Here is a 17,266-nt window from a genome sequence, read left to right as displayed (position 1 = left end):
GACAAGAAATAGTGTTATTTTATTTAAAAGCAACAATTAAATCATGTAGTTGTACCTACTTAATTTCCTATTAGAATTGATAGAATGCGTAAATAATATTGATAGAAATAAAAGCGTCCGTCACTTACGTTCCGTAAGTTTTCCGTCACTTACGTTCCGTAAGTTTTTACATGATGTGTAATTATTAATGTCTTGCATTTAATAATAGTATTATCCATATATGGTTGTACTTACGAAGTAAATAAACTCCACTTTTATTGTTTATATTGTTTTATTTAGTTTATCAAGTCGACAAAAAAGAGATTCTATGAAGAGAGCAACTGGTAAGTCATGTACACCTCGAGTACCATGCTATGAATTAACAACTCTTTCCAAGGTTCAGTAATAATGTACTAGTAATTAATGTTAATCTTACTTTTAGAAAGAAACCACCACCAAAAGAATAAGATGCCCTACATAATAAAAATAAAATATTCATAAGATTTGAAATCTATCTACAATAAGTAACTTTCTTATAAACTAAGAGCTTGGTTTCCCTTTCATTGGCAATCATTTGTATAAATGCATTTTATAAGTTTATATCTTAAACGCTAGATATAATTTTAAAATGTCTTTTTCCTAAGTTTTTTTCGTAATATTAGGTACTCACACTAGATGTCTTTCAACATCTGCGTCCTACGTTGCGCGAATACATTCACATTGCGAATTTATTTTTCTTTTTGTCGTTGAAAACTATCACACTGTAATGGGCCTCAAATGCCTTCAAGTGTCTACGGCAAGTCGAGCCAAACACTAAGAAACTGCTGTATTTCGAGGCGAGCCTCCACTAGAGCGCTGCTGTCCTTAGGACTCGGAGGATACATGTTCGCACAGTGAGCAGTACCTGCAATAACATAATGCAGTATCAATAAGACACCGTGTGAACGGAAGTCGATTTGTCAAATCTATCTGCCTTTTTTTCGTATGCTTGCACAGTCCCACCCGAACACTATTTTAAGGTACATTGTCTAGGATTTCAACAGTTCAAATAAATTTTTCATAGACTTAATTTCATACACATAAGTAGTTGTGTAATTTCGGTTTTGGGTGCTATATTTTGCATACTGTAGTTCAGTCAATGTATAATCATTTATTTCAACAAACCTCTGAGAGGAAATTTGTTTCTTAGATAATGTTAAACCCCTAAACAATATTTGACATTTCTTTAGCACTTTGGCCTGATTCCTTAAATGTTTATGCTACATGACAAGAGTATTATTGGAAACTTACCTTGAATATATATGGCGGGAGCGTAGTTATCAACTGTGGAGGTGATGCCGAGCGCGTGCCAGGGGTCGACACTGCCGTGCACAAACACCACCCGGCTCACCGCGATGTCCAGAGCTCCGTAGTCGCTATTCGTCCAATCAGCAGCCGTTGATATAAACTGTTCGTCGTACCTAATAACAAAGGAAAACAGCTGAAGTAGGTACTTCAGTTTTTTATATAGGTTTATAGAAGGAAAAGATACACTGACTCATCACTGAACGACCAAAGCCCCTGTGGACAGGAAATAATTAAAAATAAAGGTGTTGGGAATTTGTCTTCTATAGAGAGATATGATATTCCATGCGGACGAAGTTAACTGTGTCATGCTTAACACGTTAAACATTTTGCATAAGTATAACATATATGCATTTTCTTGAGAATTACTTAGGGCAAATCAAGTAGTCGCGGAAGGCCATCGACCTTATAGCGATAACCCAGCGATAGAGGTCAATAAAAGCCGCGCAATCGAGCTGAAGTAATAAAATTTCCATAGTATAAAGTATGTATGATACTGATTATAAACTCTCATTGGAGACTTTAAAATTGTACAATAGATACCTTAATTATGAAATAGATACTCATTAAATAACTTACACCCGTAATACCAATGTAGCCAAAGCTGTAGTATTTTAAATACAACTTGTACCACAAGATTTGGTATGAATTAATAATTATAAAGTCCTAAGTGTTGAACTACATCTGGCCGTACACTTTCCTATGCTTCTGTCTTCTTCTGTCACTCAGAATCGTCATCTGCTAGAGCGAGATAAAGAGTGCGACCGCACGCCGACCGAATCGTCGATTTCACCGCGTGCGGTTGCATTTCCTCGCTCCAGCAAAAGTAGTAAAAGACGGTTATGAGTGACAAAAAAAGATAGAAGCATGGGGAAGTGCGGTTCCGTGTTGCCGAATATAGTTCAACCCTAAGATAGATAACCCAATAGGCAACGAGGGCAAGTCCATCAGACCACACGTATGACATGCCCAAACCATTTTTTTCACTCGCAGCGAAGTGGTGAGGATGATCATGGGTACTCACTTTTTACCAAATACATCTTGACATTGTTGTATGAAGTATTCAAGGCCGAAATGATTGCCGAAAACTTCAACAGCCCCCGAACATGTTTGGTAGAACCCGAATTCTGTACACGTCTGATACATCCATTGTCGACCTGAAGGTCAAATAGTGGTGTACATAAAAATAATACATATAAACTACTCTAATTGGAGGGGCAGAGCCTCAAGTGTCGAAAGGCATTTTATTTCAAAATATTATTCATGAAACGGAAGTATGTTGATGGAACCACGCATTGTTTGTTTACGAAGGGTTTGTTAAACTCTATGAAGTCAACAATTATCTTAGAAAGAAAATAAACAATATACAAATCAAAAGACCTAACTAATGAATTGCTATGACATGATGCTGTTTTTATTTATACAGGGTGTTAGTGACATCTTAACGAATACTGAGGGGGATGATAAACTACCTGTAAAGACCACATATAACGTAAATCATTCATAGGAAATAATATAGGTACTAAAATATCTATAAAAATATAAACATACAGATAAATGATTAGTTTAAATAACCGCTACATTCTGCAATGCACCAATAGGTATTTCTTATCTAACTGTTTTCAGATATCGAATGCGGGGAGAAGTTTAAGTACTGTAAAACGTAAAATTAACTATTAGAGGACGGAGATATAAAACATCGCCTGATATTTTTAAATAGATTTATATATTAAAATAAATGAATAAAATAGAGCTTGTTAACTTAGAAAAGATCTTACAGATAAACTGACACTAGTGACACCCGTAACACAGATTCCTATACCCGCTGACGCGAGGTGGTGTCGATATTGATGACGTGTCGCTCTGTCCAACCCAACCCAAATAATATATGACACAACCAGAGTTATATTCAGTACAATGGCATTATTAGCCATATACAGGCACGCTAAGCCGCTGGTCCCGGTTACTACTTACTGATGTAAGATATTAGTCGTTACATGAGCCACGTCAGAGCTGACACCAAGGTTGATGGGGTTGGTAATCTACCTCACAACCGACACGATAGAAGATTAGTCATATACATATTTTCATGTGAAAGTTATGCATTTGTATAACCTAAAATACATAAACACGATTACTTAATAACTTCATAGCTACCTCCTTCGTTTCCCCAGGTAGTGTTTTTCAACTCTTCAATCATATTCGTGTAGCTGTAATCTAAGCAGGTCTGATTGGCCTTCTCGAGCATGATGGAGTTGAAACTGGCTAGCTTTTTGTAGGCTGGATTCTTTTCTGGGCCGGTAAGCATGCTGCAGACCTAATAAAAAAAGGCTGTACGAGTTACGTAACGAAACAAAGGTAATCTAAATTACACTAAATTACATGAGTCCGCATGTCGCCTGTTAACTCATGGCGTTCGAAGCGGCTGCACAAAACATTTCTGACCAAACAAGCAATGAATTATGTGGAAAGTTTTATAATAAGATCGTCGCCTCATATAATATGTTCGTTTTGTGCATATTTCGGTCCCACAGACTGTGCTCCAACGGTTTCTCTATAATAAGAAATTCTGTGCTTAGGGAAAATTACAAAAAAATAATGTCGATAAATTCAGACTCGGACGGGATTCGATCTCATAACTGTGTCAAGAATGTCAGTTGATAGGAGCGATTATTACAGCGGATATAAAACATGTTTATTTATGAACCATAATATCATAAACCCTTGTTTTTGATTCCGTGTTACGCATAATTTACTAGATAGTTTGCTAAGACTTCACCATTAATTAATGATTAGCCGAGCTGCATTGTGTGACGGATACGGCAGAGACTTGGTTAGGGGAGCTTCAGCTGGATATATGATCCACGCAGGATATTTTATTGTTGTCTGCCATACGCAATAATAATATTAATTAATTAATGATGCAAAAGCGGTATATAAAGCGAAAGTTGATGGTAGGGCTGGCAGAGGAAGACCGAGAAGGACTTACGATGATCAAATTGGAGATGTCCTTAGAAAAGGTTCAATACGATCTACTCTGAACCGGCGTGCGTGTATGAAGCGATTGATGAATGTGGAGGAAGCAAGAGAAGTGTGTCAGGATCGAAGCAAATGGAATTCTATAGTCTCTACTTACCCCGGTGGGAAATAGGCGTGAGTTTATATATGTATGTATGTTAATTAATGATGGATGTTTATCTACTTACAGTGTTAACGGTGATATTCCTGTACTTCTCATTGGCACTGATACGGTTATCCTCGTTATATTGGACTAAATCAGCGAAGTCGTCAGCTATAGCGTTGTAGAATGTTTTCATGTCAAGTATACTAGCTTTTGCAAAAGGTTTACAAACTCTGTAATTAAAAATTGTTGCCGAAAACAGATTTACTTAAAAAAGAGTATTTATTCAAGTAGTTCATCACTACAATACAACAATAATTATACGTACTTGAATTCCTTTTCGATGACTTCGGGATGTAACTGCATCATCATCTCGATCTGTTCATGCGCTAGCTTGAGCTGGTCCACGCAATTATCGTCGCCTGTCTTTTCGCGTAATGCATTGACTACCACTTGAAAATATTCTGAAATATAAATTATTAAATAAACGTTTAAAATCAAATCTGTTTGAAATCTTCGTAGGTAAGGTATACCTTGCGTACGAAGATTTCCTATCTCCTTATATATTTTTTAGTTAACTCCATCTAATACATAAAATAGGCATAACTTACCCATAAAATTGACTTTTGCCAGCAGCGGACCGCTGGAGGAAACGGCAGCGTGGATAAGATGAGGGTATTTGAGCCTCAGCCATGCTGCTAACGAGCCCGGATATGACCCTCCAAATGCGACCCATTTTACCTGTCTGTTAAACTTGTACTTGTCATTCATAGCACTGATGAAATTGGCCAGATCCGCCAGAGCCTGTGAGGATGATAAGTATTGCAAGTTCTTCACACTGAGGTCACTGCCAACAAAAGAAATAAATCTCTTTTGACGAACTGCAAAAAAGGAGATTCTCAATTCGCCTGCAAGTACGTTTATAATTTAATATTTGTTGTATGACGATCTAGACCCACGCTCCATACGTCACATCGTCACGTTACGTCACGTTGCGGGAGGCCTGTGCCCAGCAGTGGGACGTATATAGGCTGTTTATGTATGTGTATGAAGTTCGTAGTGACTGATGGGACCTATGATCACCCACGGCGCTGGAAAATAAACACGTGGTTCATATTAAGGAAAGAGGAGTAACGGTATGGTCGTGGCTGATATGAGAACAGTCAAATGTTTCTCAGACTGGGTTTACGTGTTTCATCTAATATTGTAAGTATACCTTAAAACCTTAGGAACACAAACTCATAAAAAAACGTATACTAGGCCTGTCGTCACACGAGTTGAACTCTAAGATACAAGCATTTATGCCATGCTCCATGCTAGTAGTCGTTCCATGAGCCATGTCAGGGGCTTTTGGCGACTCAATAGTGACCCTGACAGCAGGGTTGATGGGCTTGGTAATCCACCTCACAACCCACACGATAGAAGAAGAAGAACTCCATGCTTCCAATGGAATGGATGCATTAGTAGTCCGTAACAAACTGGGTGCCTCCAGCCCAGTAACAATGAGTAAAATAAACAATTTCTAACTTTAACAACTGAAACCGGAACAGCCTACGTTTTCTTCTGTTAAATTGAGGTTGATACAACTATTAACATCCAAATAAGGTATATTTGTCAGTAATAAAAGAGTATAGAAACAAAAACCAGCCAAGTGACTCATGCAATGGGGGTTTCGTACTATATTATTTTATATTGAAGATGTGTGACCTTACGTTGACGCACTACTTTGCCAGTGAATCTAGTTTCGTTCCGTATCATCACACAATGATATTGTGTAGATATATGAGAGGAGCTCGGTGGCGCAGCGGTTAACGGGCTCGGTCTGCGATTGTTGAAGTTAAGCAACTTTCGCAAAGGCCGGTCATAGGATGGGTGACCACAAAAAAAAAGTTTTCATCTCGAGCTCCTCCGTGCTTCGGAAGGCACGTTAAGCCGTTGGTTCCGGCTGCATTAGCTTAGCAGTCGTTAATAACCACCAATCCGCACTGGGCCCGCGTGGTGGTTTAAGGCCTGATCTCCCTATCCATCCATAGGGAAGGCCCGTGCCCCAGCAGTGGGGACGTTAATGGGCTGGTGATGATGTGTTAATTCAAATATATTTTTCTAGAGCAAGTCTTACACAAACTTCTCCAAGTACTACACATCCATTACCTAATGATTAGAAAAATAAAATAAGAGAGGATGGATCGATGAAGATGTCTAGCATAGTAGTAGAATCATGACTAGGTACAGAACCCTAAAGAAGTTCTACTATGTACAGAAATATAGAAAGTAGGTATGCCAAATACCTACCTAATACTATAAAACATAAATATGCTTAAGTAAACATTAATATTCAAAGCAGTTATCAGTTTGGTAACAATGGAAGCGATAAACAAATATGTATTTGAAGTGAAAATTATTATTTTAAAATTATTTCACATACATAAGGAAAGCCACGCCCGGGCGCCCGTAATCCGTAATGGGGCGGGCAGAGCCACAAATAATCAAAGACAAATTGCAACCACTACTGATACAATGTTCTAAAATAGTTTCTTTCTTATTCATTTCAAAAACATTGTAAAATCATAGGTATATGCATTAGTCATACACATACACAACTTACATAAGTTTATACTATACAAAACAGGGTGGCCCAAAGGGGCTCATAAACACATTTGCTATAAAAAGCATCCCCTGTATATTCAGCGATTACTTACGGTTTAGGAGATATGACCCATTTTGTACCTTTTTCAAGGTTTTTTACTTTACATCGCAAATTATCAATTTGTCGCTATGTCTTTCTGAATAATTATTTTATTTTACTTCATACCTATTCCCAAAGAAGTGCACCGATAGTTGAAAAAATAAAAACAGTCAAACTTGTTGGAAGGGAAAGTGAGAATTTGGCCAAAATTGTTACAGTTTAATAACTAACACTAACAACAGTTGTTAAAACTTCACGAAAGAATAAAAAACATATGAAGTAGTTATGGACCCTGAAAGTGTTTTTAAAAACTGATCCGTTTAATAGGCTTTTAGATCCATCCTAAAAAAGTACTTACGCATAATACGGGTAAAAAACGAAGTGCCGGACATTTGAAGGACAGGACAATTTGGCATTCTAATGCATTGGTTCATTCTAACATTATTAAAAGTGCATAATGACACATAGATAGCTTTTCCATTGTGTGGGTTATGAGGTGGATCACCAACTTCATAGTTGTCGTCATCATTTCGGTTCGCGGTGCACGTCGAAGTGAGAAAGTGGAGTTATCGTCCACTTCTTCTATAGTTTGGATTGTGAGGTATTGGCCGATTTCAGCTACCCCGGTGTCAGGGTAATAACTGACAGCTGAAGCTCAATAATAACCGAGCTGCCGTAGGCCCCTGACATACCCTACGTAACGACTACGTAAGTTCTTACATCAGTAAGTAATAACCGAGATCAACAGCGTAACGTGCTTTCCGAAGAACGGATCACCTTACTTTCGGACAGACTGGTGATCATAATGTCCTAAGCAAATTGGGGATTACAAAGTATTTTTTGAGGTATGACCCCACTGGGGTACGAATCCCAGACCTCCGGATTGTGAGCTCAGTCACAACTAACGTGACTTCTAAAATAGTCCAGCGTCCGCGGCTCGGAAACCGCGCTGCGCAGAAACAGCCGTACGACGTTTAACCATGCAGATAGCATTTGCTGTTCTTACCGCGTTTAAATGGGGATATGAGACTCCCGATATTTCGACACTGTTGCAAGTAAACGCGGTAAGAACCCGTTATTATGTGCTTTAATTATGATAATAACCGCGTAAACTTAAAACAAAGCATTTGCTGTGTCTATTGGTCAACATTATTATGCATTAATATTAATGAAATACCTACTTATTATTTTCTTCTTTATTATAGCTTATGGCTGTAAATATAGCCACCTTCAGATGGAGAATTGTGATTATCCTTTAGATAATGTCTGTTAATTACGTCAAAAAAAACGTTTATGGCAATAAGTTTTTTCAATATAGGTACCTAAATATATTTAAACACACAAAGAAAAAGCTACATATGGATCCCCACATCGTAATGTTAATGTATGAGTGTAATGCTCACTCAGCTTACCTTAATGGTGGATGCATCGTTTAAAGCTTAGATAAGCCAGTAATCAATCTGGCATAAGTTTTCTACTACGTACTTATCTCTCTAAACTTGAGCGGCGCAGCCGGTAGAATATTTCTGTTATTTGCGCCGTCCTTTGGGACTCGGGTATGAAAATCAATCAGTGAAGTGAGTGGGACCACACGTGTAAATTCAGACTATCCTTGAACCAAGTGCCAAAAAGGGGATCTGCTATCATTGCCAAGTCTTCATGTTCGTTATGTTCTTATGAGCATGTGTTCAACTGGCTGGTGTATAGCACTACTTCTGTACCCTGCCCTCTTTGTTGTTTTCTCAAGAAAGGTTTGATGTTTCTCATTATTTGGTAAATCATTCGAAAATGCGAGTAGGTATACATAACCACACATTATCCAATAAATTAATGGGAAATGCTACCTCTCTTATCTAAGTATCAGTGAAAGAGTACACATCGAAAGTGGGGACAAGTTAAAAGCATTACTTATCCAGCATTTTGGTGATCTGAGTGAAGAATGCATAAACATAAAGATTTAAACTTTAGATACATAGTACGGACAAAAGCTTTTCAGATTTATGTCTCAGAATGCTCAGTTTTAATGTCAAAATAATGCTTTGCTTAGGTAATTTTTTTTTACCTATTCTCTAACCGCATGGAAATCCATTCTGTGGTTGTCTAGACTAGTCAGTAGTCAGTGCCAAACATATAGAAGAGACTCCTTTTATACTATGTATTGATGATGATAATGCCAAAGTATGTCTATGAATTCTACACACCGAAACAATTTGACCAAAATAGATTAATAAATATGTAAGGGACGAGAGTAGGGTCAGTATTTCCCAAGGCTGGACTTAGTAATAGTTTAACTTAGTGTGAAACTAGAACTCCACGTGGCTAAAGTCTAAAGTATAAAAAGAGTCTAAAATATAAAAGGATATAATTTGTGAATTAACATAACATAATATGTACCTATACTAGACAATTAGTTCATAATAAAGTCAAGGATTTAAAAATAGTGCTAGCCTTACCTGGTTGGATGACTTTCTCCATAATACCGGTGTTCTAAATTAAGGCACAGAGCTTTAAACCTCTTTGCATAGTCAATCCAGGCACCTGTGAGCATCCATCTGGGATCCGCTGGTCCTTCGCCACCCACCATAAGGAACACTGGTCCAGGATTATTAAAATCGTAGAAACTATCATTAACAAAATACCGCTAAAAAAACAAATGTCTTTACAACTTTTGGAATAGAATTAAAAAAGTATATAGAAAATTAAGAAAATATTCTTACTCACTTGTTTCCAAGTTCTTATATCTGAGGGGCTAGAGTGATCTAGTTTTTGATTAAACCATTGTGCAGGAGGGAGATTTTGACCCTCATAGCCTGCAGGAACCCCTAAGTTTCCACCTCTGCTTCTTCCTAATCTAAATTGTTTACCCCCGTATACAACAGAGGAATAATGAAATAAATATACAAATAACATATACTTCATCATTGTGTAGGTAATAATCAAGTAATAATAATATATATTATATTTTCGTTGACCCGGCGTAACACTGTTACAACAATCAATACAATAATAAATAAATATAAATTTTAACTTTTTTTTATATGGCTGTATCACAGACTAAGTAGAGATGGTACGCATCAGACGGAAATGTTCCATAGTAAAAAATTGCTCTGTGGAAACTGCTCTTATAGAACATGACAGCTCTTTTTTTTAAATTGAATTATTTGCCTTGGAAGTTAGTAGCTTTGGGTGGTAGCAATTTTAGCCTTTTCAAGCCTAAATCGCCTCCCCTTTTCACCCTCCGGAAAAAATCTAATTATTTTCATTTGGAATGGGAATTTGAAATGAAATCAAATCAAATAAATAGAAAGAAATATGTAGTGCTATTTATTTATTATTTTATTTTTTAATGGATCTCATGTACTCAGAGTAAATTCTTGCACAAATTGATGTCAGAGAGTTTTTCGTGACAATCACACGCCTTCTTCGTCTAGGGCGTCGAGGAGTGGAGTAAATGTGCGCATCTGAAATAAAAAACACAAAATAAAAAAAATTAATGACAACAGCTCTAAATCGACAGAAACAAATAAACATTCTACTACGCCACGCCCATACCTAGTACGTTCTGTCGAGGGCATTTTTTTATGTAGATAAATATGAAAAGTAAAAAAATATCACAATAATTGGCCGTAACTGGATATTTGTGTATATCATACATATTAATCATTGAAATCACATCATACATACATACATAAACAGCCTATATACGTCCCACTGCTGGGACAGGCCTCCCCTCAATCAACTGGAGGGGGTATGGAGCATACTCCACCACGCTGCTCCAATGCAGGTTGGTGGAGGTTTTTTTTTACGGCTAATAGCCGGGACTAACGACTTAACGTGCCCTCCGAAGCACGGAATCATCTTACTTTTTCGGACAATCAGATGATTCAAGCCTAAAAAGGTCTTACTAAACAAAGGACAATCTCACAAAGTGATTTCGACAATGTCCTCATCGGGAATCGAACCCGGACCTCCAGATCGTGAGCCTAACGCTGAAAATCACATCTTGATGTGTAAACTTACCACTTTCGACTCTTGTATATTTCTCTGGAACTTCAACTTTGCTGTAGGAATGGTCTTCATGCAGTCTCCTCTTGGAATAATTGTGCTCATGAGAGACATTTTCTGAAAAGTAATAAATGTTTCAGTTAGTTGCATTCTCAGACTTCTGCTACTGTAATTTTCACTAGCAACTGTGCCAAACAGACCAACTTATCTGAGCAAAACAACAAACAGAGCATCAATTGTTAATAGAATTGTCACTTAATAATAAATAATGTGATACATAAACTGCTGCAGCGTGGCAGGCTTTTTGGAGTTCTATCTCAGATTTTGGAAATCTATAAAAATTTACGTCCTTTCGTCTACTATCACAACTCACAACACTACACTTATGGTACATGGTGAAAGTTATATAATACAGCTACAAAAATTGAGAGGATAAGTTACGGAATGAAATGTTGTGGAGGAACTTTGAAAATGTCATGTCGAACAAAATGGCGACTGGTCTTTGCATTCTAGCATGACAGGCGAAATAGGAAAGAAGTATGAAGGAGGGGCGGGGTGAAACTGTCATCTTCTATAAGAGCAACCATAGACATAATGCGAGAATGATATGTATGAAGATAACCGCCCATTGGCTGTATCGTTCAGAACAAAGACCTTGTATAGAATAGACGGATAATATTTTAGAGTGACGATCAAACTATCACAGCTCTCTTTCTTCCCTATGGCAACAATCTCTGTGGAAAAAAGAAACAAACATAGACAAACACCGCTGTCTAGAACGTCAGTGTTTACCGTTTTGAGATGTTGTGGTAGTCAGCTGGATACCAAACCTGCCGTTAGTTTTTTGGTGTTTTGGGACATTATTTTAACTTTTTATATAAACAATCTGTGAAATAGTTATTCATTATGAACCATGGCTTGCGTAGCTATTGGTTGTGAGAGTAGAATGGGTGTTATAATGGAGAACGATCAAACAATGTCTCACCATGGGTAAAGTTATCGACCACATAATACATGTTTGTGTGCAAGAAATACATTACCTGGTCTGGTTTTTGTAAAGTTTATTGAGCCCTAAACACGATGCAGACGCATATTTTCAGCAAAGCCGTCACATTTGTACAAAGAATTGATTTCACATTTTACGTTAATCAGCTTTGACAGATCATGTACCCAAAGTATTATAAGTAGTGTTGTCCTTTGATATCGATAACATAATATTATGTTTGAATGTAACATCTACATGTTGCGTTATTCTATTCACGTTTAATTTATTTTTCGACCTGTTTCCGATTTGGATGAAGATTACTTACATAAAGATATTGTATTTTCCAGATTTCCTAAATATCCTAATTTACGAAACAAGAAATTAAGAAACAATTAGATTCAGACCATGAAACGAGATAATTCTCTCTTCTGTAGGACGCCTTCTCCTTATTTAAGCCTGTGCTAATTACATTTCGATGTATCTTGCTTTCTATCGAGCAGGATACCAAACAAAAATATTACATAGAGATGCAGTACCAACAATATTCACTCACATATCTCACATAAGGTGAGTTTAAGTTTAGTTATAAGTTTATAGATAAATTTGCAGCTATTTCGTTTTTGTATTCTACATTAGCATGGAAAAAATATTTCAATACAATACAAATATTCTCTATTGCACAAAATAATTAGTATGAATAACTATTTTGGTAATTACCTGTGATTATTCCTTCTATAAATAATTAGTATGAATAACTATTTTTGTAATTACCTGTGATTATTCCTTCTATGTGCAATGTGTAAACATGCAATGCTTGTGTATTTGTGTGCTCCACGTTAATATGTGCCATTCTTGCAGGTAAAGTTATAACGACCAGAGCCGACACTATACACTTCTAAAGAAAGTGAACAAGAGGAAATATTTTTTTTTATCACCAAAAGTCGGAATTGTTCAGTGCTTCGTAGTCATTGTATTCTAACTATATTGAATAAAAATCTTATAAAGAAATATTTGCTTTTATTCTTTAATCGCATTGAGATAACCCCCGAAATATACTAGAAGGTCGTCTACTTCTTGTATCGAGAGCCGATTCGATTTCCGGTCAAGTCAATGAAAAACGTGTATTTAATTTTTATAAAAGGGTAGGTATGTGATTTGTGATAGCAACCAAAGGGTGGCCGCAATGTCGTATTAAAATGATACTATAGTATATGTGGACTAGATGGACCGTCCTCGACCTCCTCAGCCATAACACCTTGCGAAATGACATAGATTCAAAAATGATAAATTGACCTTTAACAAGTTTGTCCATGATAATTACGTTGAATAAGTGGTTCTGAATCTGTCACCGCAACCTACGGTTCTTCTTAGGTATCTTTCTATCAGGGTACAAATAGGTATCGTTTTAACTAATTGACTTGTGGTTCTACCCACCCAGGTATGGATACTAGGTCTTTATTTCTGTATTTAATTAATCATTCAATTTGTAATGTATATTTTTTTAGATCTTGGACTAACATGAAATATTTAGCCAATAATAATGTCGATAAAGACATGGAACGGCACTAGTGGTTCTGATACAAAAACATATACTATAGGTACGTTTCTATAACAAACCCGCTACACGAGTACAAAAGACGTTACGACGATAGTATATTTATCTCTTTTTAACTTATGACGGCTCACATGAGTGCGAAAGACAAAACCTATGTTTTTCTTTCGTCTTAAATATGCTCCGTCTATTCTATACAAGGTCTTTGGTTCAGAAACTAATTCTTCCTCCACATTCCTAGAAGTTCAGAAACGATGATTCTGCCAATGTCAACGTAAACTTCTTCAAACAAAGCTTAGTCCTTGTCTTCAAAAAATAAATGTCAAGCCATCTGTGATAGAGATAGAACGATGATAGACAATAGATGATAGTGTTGCCGATCGTTGGTCGATTCTCGATAGTTGGCGATAGTTCGCCGATAGTAAGAATATCGATAGTTTTGAATAATAATTATAAAACGTTATAAAACTACCGATAGTTTGGCAACACTAGTGAGTGAATTGGTGAATGTAAATCAAATAAAAGAGTCAAACGAATGAATGGCTTTAGCTTTTTTGATATTTTGGCTTGGTTTCAATCCATATGAAATTGAAATTGAAAAACTGGGTAGGTTGACTTTGAAATGATAATAGTTCTTAATTTTTAGTTCCCATACCTACTGAACTTAGAACCTACATACTCTATCATACCAAGTATACGCTAAATTTGAATCTATAATCTATAATAAATATAAAATTGGATTACTTTTTTTTTTTAATGGCACTAGTGTTGCTTTGTGCCAATGTCAAGTAAATATTCGACAAGTCTATCGCCTATGACACGTGTAGTGGTGTGGTCGGTATGATTTTGGCGGATCTCACTTTTGGCTACTGTGTGCTACTGATACACATGCTCATTACTAGCATGCTTATTTGACGGCTTGCTCTTTTAAAATGAAGGCCTTATTCGTTTAATCGCTAAGGTAAGATGATCCGTGCTTTGGCAAGGTGGTTACTACTCACTGATATAAGTACGTAGTTGTTACATGAGTCATGTCAGGAGCCTACGGCGACTCAATAATAACCCTGACACCAGGGTTGAGGGGGTAGTAATCGTGTGCGTTACCCCAACAAGAAAGTATCTCCTAGAGTTATATGAGTAGAACGTATAGTTGGTGCCTTATCTGCTGTAAATGTGCCCCCACATAAAAAATGTGTGCCCCCTGTCGTTTCGAAAAAAAATCGAAAAAACGATTCTTGCTGGGGTAACGTTTTTCTAGCAGGAAAATTCTAAACGAATGATCGGAGAGAGAAAAACTGTGCATGGCCAGATAGCTTATATGTGTGCCAAAATGTGCCCCCAAAAATAAAATCTGTGCCCCTTCAGATTTTCGAGATATTGCATTTCCTGCTGGAGTAACGTTTTGATGAATAGTATATCTCTAAAACCATTGCATGTGCCCCTGTAGAATAAACATACGCGAGTAGCTCTTAATGTGTGCCCCTTTGTGCCCCAATTAGATTTTAGAAAATATTTATAGTTTTCAAGTTATCGCGGTTTTATGAAAACCCGAAAAAACATCGCAGCGCCTAAATGAGACAAGGCATAACTTCGCTGAAAACTGTATTCGGTCTTTCTTGACGCTAATAATAACCATACAAAGTTTCAAAAATGTTCATGCATGCGTTTTTGAATAATCTTGCTAAAAGTAAAAACGATGGTGTCATAACTTTGACGGCAAAATACAAGGAACTGGCACAATCCCAGATGTGTAGGTGTAAACCAAAATCTTGTGCCTTTAGTCAAAAATATATGGTGAAAATATTGAGCTTCAAATGTTACGCATTAAGTAAATATAAACAAAAAACCAAAATATGTAAACAACGGCTGGTTATCCGACCAAATCTGAATGACTACTAAAAAGCGACGGATTCATACTTAACGAGGACCTTCTTTATTGGACGTATTATACCTAAGCTGTTGTCCTTACAGTCGCGTTCAAAAGTTTTGAGGGCTAATTAAAAAATATATTAAATGCACCTTGTGACTATATAAATGAAACAGCTTGTTGATGTGGAAATTATTATTTACATTAGTATAAAAATACAGGTATGTCACAAAACAGTTTGGTCACGATTTTGAGCATGTTAGTCACATGTACATTTTATTTGAAAATGGCTCTTATAAATGTACTTAATCATGTGTAAGATCATAGAAACAGCTATTAAAATATAATCCAATAACAACTTTATTTTATTAGTTATTACTTTTCTACTTCAGTGTACTCAGGCACAACACGTGTGAACCGGTTAGTGAGTAAAGTAAAGAAGGTCATCGATATGTATGAATCCGTCGCTTTTTAGTAGTCATTCAAATTTGGTCGGATAACCAGCCGTTGTTTACATATTTTGGTTTTTTGTTTATATTTACTTAATGCGTAACATTTGAAGCTCAATATTTTCACCATATATTTTTGACTAAAGGCACAAGATTTTGGTTTACACCTACACATCTGGGATTGTGCCAGTTCCTTGTATTTTGCCGTCAAAGTTATGACACCATCGTTTTTACTTTTAGCAAGATTATTCAAAAACGCATGCATGAACATTTTTGAAACTTTGTATGGTTATTATTAGCGTCAAGAAAGACCGAATACAGTTTTCAGCGAAGTTATGCCTTGTCTCATGTAGGCGCTGCGATGTTTTTTCGGGTTTTCATAAAACCGCGATAACTTGAAAACTATAAATATTTTCTAAAATCTAATTGGGGCACAAAGGGGCACACATTAAGAGCTACTCGCGTATGTTTATTCTACAGGGGCACATGCAATGGTTTTAGAGATATACTATTCATCAAAACGTTACTCCAGCAGGAAATGCAATATCTCGAAAATCTGAAGGGGCACAGATTTTATTTTTGGGGGCACATTTTGGCACACATATAAGCTATCTGGCCATGCACAGTTTTTCTCTCTCCGATCATTCGTTTAGAATTTTCCTGCTAGAAAAACGTTACCCCAGCAAGAATCGTTTTTTCGATTTTTTTTCGAAACGACAGGGGGCACACATTTTTTATGTGGGGGCACATTTACAGCAGATAAGGCACCAACTATACGTTCTACTCATATAACTCTAGGAGATACTTTCTTGTTGGGGTAACGCACACTAGTAATCCACCTCACAACCCACACGATTGAAGAAGACTCTTAACTTTGCGTGAGTCGAATGACGTACTTGAGCAGAAAAAACACCGGTACGGTTTCGGTGTCGAATATAATCCTTACATGTCCGTTACTATTTAAAGAGCCTAAATATCAATATATATTATACAAACCACCTGTGCTGATGTAACGTGTTACTTGATGTATCACCACAACCCACACGATGGAAGAAGTTTAATCGATTACATTTAAATGCAAAATAAATTTCCAAACACATCTAATTTTTAATATTTTCTAACAGCTCTTGAGGTTTCTTCATTATTCTACATTTTTAACAAACAATCATCATAATAATACATATAATTAATCTAATAAATAAATAATTCAGGTGAAAAAAGGATATTAATCTACCAGTTTTAATCATTATTTTTAAGTAAACATTTACTTTTTTTCAG

The 17,266-nt window shown here is 36.5% G+C and overlaps 1 protein-coding gene and 2 long non-coding RNA genes across 3 annotated transcripts; 1 reads left to right on the top strand and 2 right to left on the bottom strand.

Annotated features, from left to right (window-relative positions):
* Positions 1-252: 252 nt before the first annotated feature.
* LOC126379969 (putative serine protease K12H4.7) lies at positions 253-10,143 on the bottom strand. Its single transcript, XM_050029015.1, has 9 exons — positions 9,852-10,143; positions 9,584-9,771; positions 5,056-5,291; positions 4,773-4,908; positions 4,530-4,677; positions 3,481-3,640; positions 2,348-2,480; positions 1,270-1,439; positions 253-883 (listed from the first exon to the last, which is right to left on the bottom strand). Exons 1-9 carry the CDS (start codon positions 10,050-10,052, stop codon positions 771-773), a joined length of 1,485 nt encoding a protein of 494 aa, XP_049884972.1. The 5' UTR covers positions 10,053-10,143; the 3' UTR covers positions 253-770.
* A 346-nt stretch (positions 10,144-10,489) lies between these two features.
* LOC126379975 (uncharacterized) lies at positions 10,490-12,294 on the bottom strand. Its single transcript, XR_007568411.1, has 3 exons — positions 12,176-12,294; positions 11,151-11,252; positions 10,490-10,591 (listed from the first exon to the last, which is right to left on the bottom strand). It is a non-coding gene; the product is annotated as an uncharacterized LOC126379975 (long non-coding RNA).
* Positions 11,789-13,128, top strand: LOC126379974 (uncharacterized). Its single transcript, XR_007568410.1, has 2 exons — positions 11,789-12,125; positions 12,979-13,128. It is a non-coding gene; the product is annotated as an uncharacterized LOC126379974 (long non-coding RNA).
* Positions 13,129-17,266: the final 4,138 nt, after the last annotated feature.

The sequence above is a fragment of the Pectinophora gossypiella genome, chromosome Z (assembly GCF_024362695.1).
Source record: "Pectinophora gossypiella chromosome Z, ilPecGoss1.1, whole genome shotgun sequence".
In the NCBI taxonomy this organism is placed as follows: domain Eukaryota; kingdom Metazoa; phylum Arthropoda; class Insecta; order Lepidoptera; family Gelechiidae; genus Pectinophora; species Pectinophora gossypiella.
This window is presented reverse-complemented; position numbering and strand designations above follow the sequence as displayed.

What these genes read in the sequence shown, in the direction of transcription:
- LOC126379969 (XM_050029015.1), bottom strand. Translation starts at nt 10,052, where the DNA reads ATGATGAAGTATATGTTATTTGTATATTTATTTCATTATTCCTCTGTT. An exon ending in ATATAAGAACTTGGAAACAA is followed by an intron (nt 9,772 to 9,851) that starts GTGAGTAAGAAT and finishes TTGTTTTTTTAG; the next exon opens with CGGTATTTTGTTAATGATAG. An exon ending in CAAGATGTATTTGGTAAAAA is followed by an intron (nt 1,440 to 2,347) that starts GTGAGTACCCAT and finishes CTTTGTTATTAG; the next exon opens with GTACGACGAACAGTTTATAT.